The following is a 14514-nucleotide window of genomic DNA, read 5'->3' as shown; positions in this document are numbered from 1 at the left end:
TATACTAAATTTACTTCCCTTTCAGTTAAACTGGTAATGTCTATATAATAAATTTTCCAACAAATTTTCCAGAAAGATTTCCATCAAAATACATTTGTAATATATTTGAAAGTATATACATATATCGACATTATGCGCATAATTACGTTTCCACCTGTCAATATAGTTGGTGCCCTGAAGCAAACTGATAATATAAAATACGATATGAATTCGTCCAAAATGAATATCAAATTTCGTTTCTACATCAACGGATTCAATATGTTCACAAAGCGCTTCTTTATACTTTAATTATAAATTTGTCAGGCCAATTATCCAAACTTTGAAATACGTTGTTCAACGTTTTCCCTATCTTGATTTTTCAATTAATTTATTCAAATATATATATATATATATATATACAACATTTATATATGTGTATATTAAAATCCCCGAAGGCATCTGACGAATATATGTGGTAATTAAAAATTTTATTTTAAAAATATCCCATCGACAGAGTAAAAAAGCAGAAAAATGTATTTATTATTTTTCCACGACTTTTGCAATTAACGTTTTACTTTGTTTACTGCTTTTTATTATTATTTTTCTAATTTAAAGTACCGTTTATTTGAAGAAAATCATATTTTCCACCTTTGTAGGCTAAACCACGCCTATTTGTGTGGCTTATTTTAAATAGACCACACCCATTCGGGGCTTGGTTTCAAATGCCACACCCTTATTGGAGGTGTGATTTAACAAGTTTCCTTTTCCTCACTTCCAATAGATTCTTAATTAAACATATCATGGATAATTTGTGGGCGTTCCCTACTTTTTGGACGGATTTTCATTTGCCACGCCCCTTAGGGGCGGAGTTACTTAATAAAAGACTAGTATATTAAATAGAGATCATTAAAAATATTATAATTAAATAATTATTTAATTAATTATACTTTTTCCTCACAATTCTTGATGGAGTATAATTTTTTTTTTTTTTAATAAAAATGCCGCGGTTTCAAAGTGTACTTATATATAAATATGTGTTTTTAAAAAAAGGGTTTTCATTACGAGGGTCGTGGTATTTTGTGTGAAAATAAAGTTAAGGTCACCGGGGAAAACACTGTCAATGAAAATGATCTCGGCGTTGACGCCCCAACGGGAAATAATTATTATCTCACGCGGCTCTCTGTATAATTTTCTGCGACATTAAATTTACTACTATTGGAGCCCTCGTAGCGACGTTTTCGCAGGTACGTGTGTGCCAACTCTCGAGATAGGAGGATGATACGCATACACAACAAATGACCATTCTCTTGTAGATATACAACCAACCGGCGCTTGGGTTCAAAGGGTGAATACATTACATTTAGCGCGCGCGCGCGCGTGAGAGACATACAACTGCGGAAGGGCTGGGGACATGAGAGAACGAAAGGGAAGGGGGGGGGGTAAAGGGGTAGAGGGATATTTTCAGGACAAAGATGGAAAGGGTACGTTACCTTCCTCCTCCTCCGCCCACCTCTCTTCATCCCTTTCCCATTTAGTTTTCCTTCTATACCATCATCCCCTTATTTCGGTGGACTATTCGCTTTGCAGTTTTCATCGCCACGAAACTAAATCTCGATGGAGTGCATGGAATGTGTATACATATACAGAGAAGCACAATGCCAAAAAGGTATATGAGAATAACGGGCTGCCAAGTTATCGCTACACCTCAATATCGATTTGTTCTAATATTCCTCTATGAAATTTATTCCTTTGTGTATTTTGAGACTTTGTGAAAAAGTTTTAAATTAATTTTTATTCGCCACGAAAAAACCACGCGCACTTTTTTCTATATGTGTGTGTGTGTATCAGAAGGTTTTCATTTTGAAAAAAGCCAATCAAGTCGACTGGAAAAGGTTTGTCGATTTTATTAACTGCCATCCATACGTTGAATATGGCTTTTAATAAAATATTTTTAAAAAAGAGTTGGAAATCTGCTTTTAACCACGCCCATTTGATTTGAGACGATTTTAAATAACAATTTATTTATTGGCAGATTTTAAAACGAGAAAAGATGATTCTGTAGTTATAAGCGTGGCTTGGAATATTCCACGCCCTCTTTATAGTATAGCCACGCCCACAAAAACATGTCTAGGCAAGTTTTACACTTTTCTAGATTTACCAAGCTCAAAATAGGCGGAACTTGGGTATTTCCCGCCCCCTTTAGTATTAACCACGCCCATAATAGGCGCAACTTGTGCATTTCACGCCCCTTTTAGTATTAACAACGCCCATAAAAGGCGGAACTTGTGTATTTCACACCCCCTGTAGTATTAACCACGCCTATAATAGGAGGAGCTTATATATTTCACGCCCTTTTTAGTATTAACCACGCCAATAATAAGCGTGTATTAAATATTCCACGCCCCTTTAGTATTAACCATACCCACAAAGGGCGTGACTTGACAAATTCCTCAGTAACACTCACGCCTCACAGTTAAAAGTAGGATTTTATTAATTATTAATTTATTAATTTGGAAAATAAATATTTTCTTTATTAAGACCCACATAATTATTTCCATCAAAATAAAAAACAAACATTTTTTTTAGGTTGAACACGAATTACTTCTGGGTCACGTAGCATAATACGAAAACTGGAGTACAAGTTTGACGAGACTAGCAATGATTTCTTTCGACTCTTTATTGACATATCCATCATATATTTATGAAATTCTCCCCCACCCCCTTCAAAAAAGAAAAAAGAATATCAAAGTTTTCTCTCTTATTTTTTCGAGATCTAGTATTTAAAAAGAGAAAAAATAAAAATTGTACGAAAAAAAAGAAAAAAAATTCGCAAAGTAGACATTTTTGTTTTTCCAGCAAGGTTTGTCATTAGGAAATCCCGAGAAGCGTCCCATGAATGCGCGCGCGTATTTGCCTTTCCCAGAAAGCCGGCTTGTAAAAATATTTTAATGTATGCTTTGGCGAAATCACGTCCCTCTCTCATGCCTTAGTTTCCGGATCTGTAATTTTCGAAAATTGAGTTATATTTTACGATCTTTTTTCCTGGGACTTGGTATTTGTGTATATGTATGTGTTTCCGGATCATCTATCGATTATCCACGCTTCTGATAATTTTCCACTTCCTCCCCCTTTCACCTCATGTCTACAAAAAAGACAATCAAGAAAATTATACCTCGTATACATTTTTCTGCAGTTCAATTATATATTATTTTTGTCCTAGATAAAAAAAATGGTACAAAAAAAATTTTGTTTGCAGAAGTGTAAATTTTTTTTAATTAAAAAAAAATTGATTTAATAAAAAATGAAGGCGTGTGAAATTTTTTCTAAAATGGATGATTAGAGGGGAATTAATGAAATCTATGTTAGGGGAATGATATAAGATGGGGTATAAATATAATATGATAAATTTGAAAAGGACATTTTTTTCGATTATTGTAGGTATAAAATCTGATTAATTCTGAGTATATGTATAGATATATGTGTGAAGTATAAATGACACACAGACATATTGAGGTCATTGAAACAACAACCATATAACCACTGTCGTCTACTCGGTGGCACGTGACTATAATCTCGTGATTTTAGCGTGAATAAAGGCTTGATTGGCCGCGCAATATTATATGGTTTTGCTCTCTGCGTGTTTGCAAGCGATCCTCGTCTATGTTTAGCTCCCGCCACGTCTCGCTGGAAGTCGTGGCACGCCCTCGTGTAATTTGGTTATTTGACAAATTTCGTTGTTAACCGCGTGTGCTCTGTCGCGGTTAATGAAGCCTATTTTGTGGAGAAAATTCTAAACCGCGAACCTGTGCTTTAACCTCGGGGTATAACGCATTCGCAAAAGCACGTGGCTACTTTTCAATTATATATCCCTCCACACCACCCCTCGCAAAAACCCCTCTCCGTTCAAAATCAACCTAACAAGAAATTATGGGCACACGTAATCCCACTTTCTATTCAATTTCAAACCTAGTCTCTCATATTTTCTAGTGCCACGATTTATATATATATGAATCATAATTTATTGCACTCGCGCTAAAATCTATAGCAGACACGTTGCTAAATATTTTATACCCAACCTCCCATTTTACTATAAAAATACACAAAAATTTCACATTTAATTATAGTTATTTTATACAGTTGCAATACGAAAAATTATTTTACTGGAAATAAATTTTTTATAATTTATTTATTTATAATAACATTTTCTATCAAAAAATAAAAACAATTCCACAGGGTCTGCAATATAATTTATTGGAAAATTCGTGAATATTAATTTATTGTATATTCGTATATTTTACGCCCCTTTCAGTATTAACCACGCCCATAATAAGCGGAACTGGTATGTTTCCCGCCCCTTTTATTATTAACCACGCCCATAATAGGCGTAACTGGTATGTTTCCCGCCCCTTTTAGTATTAACCACACTCATAATAGGCGGAACTGGTGTGTTTCCCGCCCCCTTTAGTATTAACCACACTCATAATAGGGGGAACTGGTATGTTTCCCGCCCCCTTTAGTATTAGCCACACCCATAATAGGCGGAACCTTTATATTTCACGCCCCTTTTAGTATTAGCCACGCCAATAATAGACGAAACCTTTATATTTCACGCCCCTTTTAGTATTAACCACGCCAATAATAAGCGTGTATTAAATATTCCACGCCCCCTTTAAAGTTAACTATAACCACAAAGGGCATGACTTGACAAATTCCTCAGTAACACTCACGCCTCACAGTTAAAACTAGGATTTTTATCAGTTACACTTGTAGGTCATGCCGCTAATCGTTTTCTAACGTAAAAAATAAAAAAAAACGATTCATTATTAGAGATTTTTGTAGATATTATTAATTTTTATAAGAAATATTTTCTGTATTAAGACGCACATAATTATTTTGATAAAAAGAAAAAAAATCATTTTTTAAAAAATTATTGAACTAGAAACAATTTTTTTTTATAATTTATTTATATTTATATAAACATTTTATATCAAAAAATGAAAAAAAAATCTGCAGGGTCTGCAAAATAATTTATTGGAAAATTCGTGAATATTAATTTATTTCTCCAAAAACAAATTAACATTATTATTATTTTATTATTATTTCCTTTTTGTTATTTCTATATGTTAATAATAATTTATATATGGAAATATTATTTTCATATAATTTATTACGATATTAATATTATATTTATTAATATGGAAATTTTAATAGGCAGACGTTGAGTATTTTATATTTATTATACTACATTTTGCTTTTAATACGATGATATAATAATCTGATCATCGCGGAGAGAATATCATATTTTTGCATATTACCATCGAAAATTTTTTTTTGATTTCTGTCACGCATAAGAAAAAAAATATTAGAAATATTTCCCTTTTATTTTTTTGGTTAACAATATGAAGGTAAAATTATATCTGACAAGTCTCAGTTTTTCACTTTTATATAAAGCCAGCGTGTGTGTTTTTTTTTCCTCTTTTGTTCTTTCAAAGAGAATAATAAATCTGTTGAATTTTTTTCTGAAACTGCTTTTAAAAATTTAATGGAATCATTAAAATATTACATAAGAATATTATATATATATAAAATATGTATGTATACAGAAAACTTGTAACTGGATCGTAAAGTCCATCACAAAATTCATATATATCGCTATACTATAATTGTATAATTTTTTTTTATACTTTCCCATCGCACAAAATATTTAAAGACAAGTAATTAATAGCTGAAAATTTATATTCTTTACATATTTAAAACTAAGAATTAAATTTCTTTAAACAAATTTTATATCAAAACAAAAATTCAAATTTTTAATTATTTTTCTGATACTGGATTTTTTGCAAAATTGAGATTTGTTCATCAAGAATAAAATTGGAAAAACTATCAACAGCTTAACCTTCGTGATTTCGAGAAATTTGACAGCATTCAAACTAGGACATTTTCATCTCTCTCTCTCTCTTTCTCTGAACTTTTCAAATTTCTCCGTTTGAAAAGTTGAAAGCAGAGTGCGAGAGAGAGTTTTCATGGTAAACTAGTTATGCCACTTGGAGCTTACGCAAAAGCTTCGGCAGTATAGTCCGCGCGCGCGCCTCAATTTCAACGCGGAAGCTCCTTTTTTTCCCTAGAAAAGGGAAATTGTACATTTTTCCATTTGCTCCCGGCGGCAAAATTTCAACGCTACCTCGCGTACCACACGACGATACGCATCAGAAACTTCCAGTTGCTTTTATATATCTATATATATATACATATAATATAATATCGACGTGAATACATATCTATCGAAAAATAATTTTTCCCAAAACATATCACATCACGTATCGTTTACCGTAGCCTCCAGCTTTTTTGAAACGCCATTTTTGTGTTTATATTTCATTAACATATACTCTGATAGAAAGAAAAAAGAATTTTTAAAAAATATATCCATTTTTAATAGCTGTGTTTGACAATTTTTTTTTAAATTCACATACACTGAAGGGAACAATAACCCTGCAGTGAATGATGAAATTTTTTTTATTTTTGAATAAAATAATAATTGTCTAAAAAAAAATGTATTACATTCTATTGCGAAATTTATGACTACTATATCTTTTTTTCGAAGCTATTAATTCATACAGTTTTATAAATCGCCCTCAATCTGTTAAAGAGAAACTTTCGTATATATATTCTTTTGCGGGAATATCTTAATCAATCATCGAGGAACAGGTGGTCTGACCGATAGAACATGCATATGTAGTAACGCATATCAATTAAATCCGCTTACAAAATACCACACGAAGTTTCTTTTTTTTATCATTTTCTTTTTTTTAGAAAACAGTTTTACATATTAAACAAGAGAATAAAAATCATTTAAATTGAACAAAATCAAGAATATTATAAACATTTATATCGAAAAATATTTTTATTTATTTATTTAAATATCCCCGGACGTTTATTTTAATATACGTGCAACCAAAATTTTTTGTTGCATCAACAAAATTAGGACTATTTCAATTAGACAGCAGTTAGCATGACCAAAATTTGCTTGACACAACTAAATAGAAAGAAATATTGTTTTCTTAACCAAAGTTTATTTATGACAATTAAAATTTGTTTGAAACAAACAAAAAATTAGTAAATAATTCGGAAAATAACAAAAAAAAAATGCCTAAAACGTATATATAATAATAGGGGCTTATTTTTAAAATTTATCCATATGCACGGTGGTTAAACCAATGCGGCAAAATATGCGTGAACGCTTTTGTTAACTCTATACAATGTTCCTCGTATTCTTTTTTTTTTTTTTTTTTTTGTTTACCATTATTTTCTCATCCTTTTCGAAATTAATCCTCTTTTCTCCTGTCCATCCATTTTTGGTACAAATATTCGACATTTTGCTCCATTTATTCGAGAATAGTGTCCATAACGTATTACAAGGCAACATGTGCTTTCACACGCACTAATATGCAACTTGTACATCCATAGAAAATATATATATATATATATATATATATGCACATGCGCAAAATTTTGTGCGGGTGGATGTATATATATGTGTCTGAGGGTATATATGGCCCCAAGGCAGTGGGCGAACAGAGCGCTTGTTTCCCACGAAGGACCGTCAGCCTCGGGGGCTCTCTCTTCTACTATATATATATATATGTATGGGGGAAAATGGGTGATGGGGGTTGGTGATGGGGTTGGGGGTCCTCCACCGTGCATGCCCGGTATGTATGGTCTCTATATAGCCTTGTCTTCCAATTAACGCCATTGTGCATGCCATGTATATGTACACAAGTCTATACATATCTGCAAATAGGATATAGACACTCATGAATGTAGGAATATGGATATATATATATATATACATATACAGGACATATGTACCGGAATGTATATACATATTGACGAATCTCTCTCTATATATATAAATATGTGACAGAAATTTATATATATTTTTAAATCTTTTTCTCGTAATTATACATTATCTATTTTTAATCATTCTATCTGTATATTTACCTGCTTTAAAAAAATATTCCTAGAAATATTCAAATAGAATAATCCAATTAAATATTCCTGGTAATATTCCCAATATCCAAACAGAATATTCCTAGAAATATTCCTTTATATTCAAATAGAATAATCCAAAAAAATATTCTCAATATCCAAACAAAATATTTCAATTAAATATTCCTGGAAATATTTCCAATATCCAAAAAAAATATTCTCAGAAGTATTCCTTATATTGAAATAGAATAATCCAATAAATATTCCTGGTAATATTTCCAATATCCAAACAGAATATTCCTAGAAATATTCCTTATATTCAAATAGAATAATCCAAAAAAATATTCCTGGAAATATTCTCAATATCCAAACAAAATATTTCAATTTAATATTCCTGGAAATATTCTCAATATCCAAACAAAATATTTCAATTAAATATTCCTTGAAATATTTCCAATATCCAAACAAAATATTCACAGAAGTATTCCTTATATTGAAATAGAATAATCCAATAAATATTCCTGGTAATATTTCCAATATCTAATTAAAATATACCTAGAAATATTCCTTATATTCATATTCATCCAATTAAATATTCCTGGTAATATTTCCAATATCCAAAACAAATATTCCTGGAAATATTTCTCATATTCCAATTAAATACTCCTGGAAATATTTCCAATATTCTAATTAAATATTCCTGGAAATATTTCCAATATTCCAATTAAATATTCCTGGAAATATTCTCAATATCCAAACAAAATATTTCAATTAAATATTCCTGGAAATATTTCCAATATCCAAAACAAATATTCACAGAAGTATTCCTTATATTGAAATAGAATAATCCAATAAATATTCCTGGTAATATTCTAATTAAATATTCCTGGAAATATTTCCAATATTCCAATAAAATATTCCTGGAAATATTTCCAATATTCTAATTAAATATTCCTGGAAATATTTCCAATATTCCAATTAAATATTCCTGGAAAAATTTCCAATATTCCAATTAAATATTCCTTGAAATATTTCCAATATCCAAAACAAATATTCACAGAAGTATTCCTTATATTGAAATAGAATAATCCAATAAATATTCCTGGTAATATTCTAATTAAATATTCCTGGAAATATTTCCAATATTCCAATAAAATATTCCTGGAAATATTTCCAATATTCTAATTAAATATTCCTGGAAATATTTTCAATATTCCAATTAAATATTCCTGGAAAAATTTCCAATATTCCAATTAAATATTCCTGGAAATATTTCCAATTTTTTTTCCTCCTTTTTGCAAAATAAAAAAAAAATGTTCTAAAACAAAAATTGTCATTTGTTGAGGCACATTTTTACGACAGAAAAATTGCCAAAATATAAACTGGCATTTTGACAATTTTCAACAATAACTCCTCGCGCACAAAGTTGATATAATTTCCTTTCTGTCAGGGACATTTACTGCTTTTCAGGTGCGCAGTTTTCAAGAAAAATTGAAATGTATATGAATATGCGGAAATATATATGCATATGAGCTAATATAATGGTATATACATACGAGAACGAAAGTGGTAAAAATATATATGTATAGCGATACACTATATGGTAAATGTGCGAGAATGTTAGTGGTCATTGTGGGGTGCGTTGGTATACAGGAAAAAAAAAAAAAAAAAAAAAAGTGGACAATGTGAGGTCAAATGTTGTGGAGGCATAAAAATTTTTAGCGCTCGCCATTGATATTCATTCCCTGCTGCGGAAACGACATTTAGTCTTTTTGCTGGCGAACAAACTGAAATCGCGTCTGCTATCAACCCACGGAAACCCTGCTGAAGCCCACGGAAACAGAGTCTAGGGATTGTTGAATTCAATTCGCTGCGCGCGTGTCGAAATCGCTTGTCACAAAGCTGGCGTGAAAGATAAAGGGAACCGATTCGGAAATGGAACAGTTTTGGGGGAAAGATTTCAGAAGATGGGGTTGGATACTTGAGTTGCTCCATTGTTGTGTTGTGTTTCGCGTTTCTCTCTCTCTCTCTCTCTCTGTCTCTTATACTCTTACTAAAAAATTAAATGTGATTCTTGTCACTGTTCAATTATATTTCTAAAACAATTCTCAGAAATAATTTTCACAAATATAATTCTAAAATATTCCACAAAAATATTCCATAAGAATATTCCAATATTTCATAATAATATTCTACAAGAATATTAAAATAATATTCCTCAAAAATACTCTTCAATTGCACAAAATATTCCATTCACATTCGTGGAATATTCCAATAAAATTACATTGAAATATTTCTACAATATCGAGTTGTCAACTGTTTTTTTGTAAAATTATCGAGTTCAAATAATACATAATTCATGAATATAATTTGTATTCATATTTAATTATTAAATGCTAGCTTTTCTATTTTTGAACAAACAAACAAAAAACTAATAGAAGAAATGTCATTTTTCATTATTTAAAAATTCATTAAAACATACATAATGAAAATTAGAATATTCAGTTCATGACATATTTTTCAACTCTAAAAATATTATTATATTATTTGCAATGCAATTTAAAGCCATTATTTCATTTAACATTATTTAGATCACAATAATTATAATTTCTCTTTTCAATAATTTCAATTTTCCCAACATCAGAAATAAACGAAAAAAGGACATTTCTATTTATAAATTTATCGAAATTATCACTTTATTAATCTAATAATGTTTAATTTAAATTTAAATTAAATACAAAAAAAAATATGAAATAATTATTCAAATGGAAATCAAGTGTTGAAATTAAAAAAAAATTGAAATAGTAGGCAAAAAATAAAATAAAAATTAAATTGAAAATTTAATAAAAATTTCAATAATTATTAATTCTTTTTTAATCTTATATGCATATATATGTATATATATTATGTAGTTTTTTGTCGATGACTTTTAGACTTATTCCATTCAGATGACTGGAAAATCCCTTTAATGTCGTGTGCAAACATTCAGCTCGACTTGTCGTTTAATAGTCGATAAATTAGAAAAAGTCGAAGGAAAAATTCAATATCACCTATCAGGGAAAAGAGTAAGAAACGCCTTTTATCCGTCAAGCTTTTGAATAAGCGCTCTGACAACCTTTGTGAAAAGTTCAATCGGTCGTTAAAGTAACCCGCATTGTAGTATTAACTGCTCTCAGTTAAGGCATTAGACACACACATACATATATATGTATATAAAAAAAATTCTCGCTTCAAAAATTTCAAAAAAAAAAAAAATTGGGAGCACGTTTGACAATGACTCTGATTCCATTTTCAAGTTATTCTAGTGCAAAACTTCAAAAATAATTTACGGCATAGAAAAATTTTTTTTTACAAAACAAAAATGTTTTAAAATTTTTTACGATAAAAAAATATTTCAAATTATTTTTAAAATATTATAAATAATTTTTTTTTTTTTACGTATCCAAATATATTGTTAGTAAAATATATTCATCTATATGTAGATGTATTTATATAGAAAAATATAAAATATTCGTTTCTAAAATTTTTATATCGAATAAAAAATATTTTTTTTGATTTATTCACAATTTTCATTTATTGTGAGACAAGCCAGATACACATTTTATAAAATATCTCTCATTTATTTTTTGAAAAATTTTTATAAAAAATATCTGTCGATTCCAGATTTTCAACACGCGTATCATTTGAAAAATTATTTCCATAATCCTCTGCGATTAAATAAAACTGTCAATAATTGGATTTCATTTATTATTGGTTGTCGACATACTTGTGTTTAAATTTATTATACAATTTAAAATTTTTATTTCTATAATTGACATTCTTTTTTTTCATTATCTCTTTTTTGTATTTTTCATGAAAAATATATTCAATATAATATCAAAAATAAATAAATAAAAAAAATATAATGTCAAAAAAAATATTAAAAAATGCAAAAAATATAGAAAAATATTGTTGTGGAATAATTTTGCATGAAACATTATGGATATTAAGTGGAATTTAATGATGAGAGGTAGATTAATAATTGTTTCAAATTTTTTGTATGTTTCAGGAAATTGTGAATTTCCAGCGAGTTGGAAAGGGAAATGGTTTTTACATGGTCGTGATTCACCAGTCATTGTGAATTCAACAACTTTTGAAAATAAAACCTGTATTGAGAGTAACAAGGAGGATGTATTCGTGGTTCGCGATAAGTGAGTAAATTTTTATATTTATATATATATACCTATAATCTATATACAGATATATGTATATGCTTCAAGCCTTAATTATTATTCTCTTTGCTTCGTCAAATAGCAACATTAATGCCTTAATCCGATTGCGAAACGAGCTACTCAATGCAAAATTATTGATCCGTTATTGCATCCTGTAGAAAGCACTATATATAATCTCTTTCCTCTTGAATAATCATTTTCATGTTTATTTAACCAATTTTGGCTCCACGTTCATATATTTCCTAAATAAATTATAATTCCATTATCTTCATGTTAAAAATATTTTTTTTTATTTATTTTTTTTTATTTATTTTTTTTTTTCGTAAATTTCCATTATTCAAGGAATAATCGCTATAATAACTAATTAGATAGGCAAATTATTCTAATTAGACTAAATAAAATTCGCTTTAAATATAATAATATATTTAACATAATGTACAATGTATATAATTTTACAACATATTATTATATATTCCTCTAATTATTAGAGAATTTATAATTTTGACAGAATTATATAATAATGTTGAAATAACAACATTTTAGTCATGTAAAAATTTTTCTAAATATAAAGTAATAGTAAAATTAAATATATTCAAAAACTTATTTTAATAATTAAATTTATTTCTTAATATTTCATTGGAAAAAATGAAAATTTATTATTTAATGAATTAACTAATTGGTTTGTTATTATTTTTTATTACAGTACAGAGGGCTGTTATCGATGTATGATCATTAATCTCCGTCACGAGAGCGTCATTCAATATCGAGAAAGTAAGTTTGTTTTTTAATTATATTTTATTTTTTCAAAATTTTTTTTTTTACCAAATTATTAGAATTATAAATTATTATTTATAATTTTATACTTTTAAACACACATTTTAGAATTAATTAAAAAAATTTTTTAATATATTTTCCATTTTATTGACATAATAAGCTGAAATATATCAATTTTGTCGCAAAAAATAAATATTTATTTAGGATTTTATCTCACGCCCAAATAAATTAGGGGTCAATTTGAACCGAGTAAATCTGGGGTTGAAAGCAGGGTGGTCCCTGGTACATTTAATGGTCCTTAAAAAATAGCCATATTTTTTTCTTTACTTTATGTAACATATAAATTATTTTAAATTCAGAAAATATCAATTAAATAATAGAACATTTTTTTAAATAAAATAATAATTATAAAATGAAAGTAAATTGCGGATAATTTTAAATAAACTGTATTTTTTATCAATGGCAATTTTTTTACAATGGTATTTTGAAAAAAAAATGTAATTTTTTTCTCTAATAGAAAAGTTATATCGTAAAATGTGCGCGGAGATTATGAAGATGATGCACCTTTTGTTTTCTTTTTTGTTTTTAATATATTTATTGGAAAAACATTAAGATTATGGATATGAAAAAGTAAGTTGCCTATTAAAGTGTTGTTAAATGGAGCATATAGGCTCTTCCTATCACCGCGTTCGCAGGAAGAAGGAAGTTGTAACTTTCGAAATTACTTTTTTTTTCACCACCCTTCTTCTCTGTTTTAATGCAATAGGATGATGACGCGAGCCTGACCATATGTTGCCCCGCAAGAAAATAAAAAAAAAAAGAAAAAAAAAAAATACTATCGATATAATGGCCCCTGTGACATGAATGTGAGTATTTTGATATTGTGTATGTGCGCTTCTCGCTAAAATGTTCATGAGTACATTGTCTCTGTCGCCTCGGACAGGTGCTTTAATGGATTATCAATAGAGGCGCGCCTTCGCGCATAGACATGAACGCTTTTCGAGAACTATATATATATATATATATATATATTTACTCGCCTCAACGACATTACCAAAATCCACCAAGTATATACACATGGCGACGAGTGTGTTTCCCCTAATTCTAATTGAGTGAAATTATGGACTTTGGGGCGGTGAATGCTTTTGGGGAGATATCCTGTCAAATAACAGAACACTGCACTGCAAGTGTCATTTTTAAGGACGTATTACTCGTACAGTCATTGACAAAATTATCCTCTCTCTATCCATTCTACAAGAGACATTCCATTATTAATATTATTCAAAAATTGGTTTTAAATTCATTTTTTTAATTAAAAAACTCTAATTTTAATTAATTCAATTTTTTAATTTTAACTTTTTTAATTTCAAAAATTAAAGTAGAGAAAATTTTATAAATTAATAGCAATTAATTAAAAGCAACAGTTACCATAGCAACCGTTTCCATAGTAGTTGTTTCCATAGCAACCCTTTCCATACTATTTGTTTCCATAGCAACCGTTACTATAGTAGTTGTTTCCATAGTAACTTCTGCCATAGTACCAACTATTGCCATAGTAACTTCT

General features: G+C 28.9%; 1 protein-coding gene across 2 annotated transcripts in view; it reads left to right on the top strand.

The window, feature by feature from the left end:
* The window catches only part of LOC127288445 (uncharacterized), a 285559-nt gene that overhangs the window by 234614 nt on the left and 36431 nt on the right, over positions 1–14514 (top strand). For both annotated transcript variants that reach the window (XM_051315905.1, XM_051315896.1), the window contains 2 exons: positions 12014–12155; positions 12880–12947. In XM_051315905.1, coding sequence (XP_051171862.1) covers positions 12014–12155; positions 12880–12947 — 210 coding nt within the window. The remainder of the gene's footprint in view (positions 1–12013; positions 12156–12879; positions 12948–14514) is intronic.

This window comes from Leptopilina boulardi, unplaced genomic scaffold (genome assembly GCF_019393585.1).
Source record: "Leptopilina boulardi isolate dan_hultmark-lab unplaced genomic scaffold, ZJU_Lbou_2.1 LbouV2_123, whole genome shotgun sequence".
Lineage (NCBI taxonomy): Eukaryota > Metazoa > Arthropoda > Insecta > Hymenoptera > Figitidae > Leptopilina > Leptopilina boulardi.
Note: the sequence above shows the minus strand (reverse complement) of the source record. Positions and strands in the feature narration are given on the sequence as shown.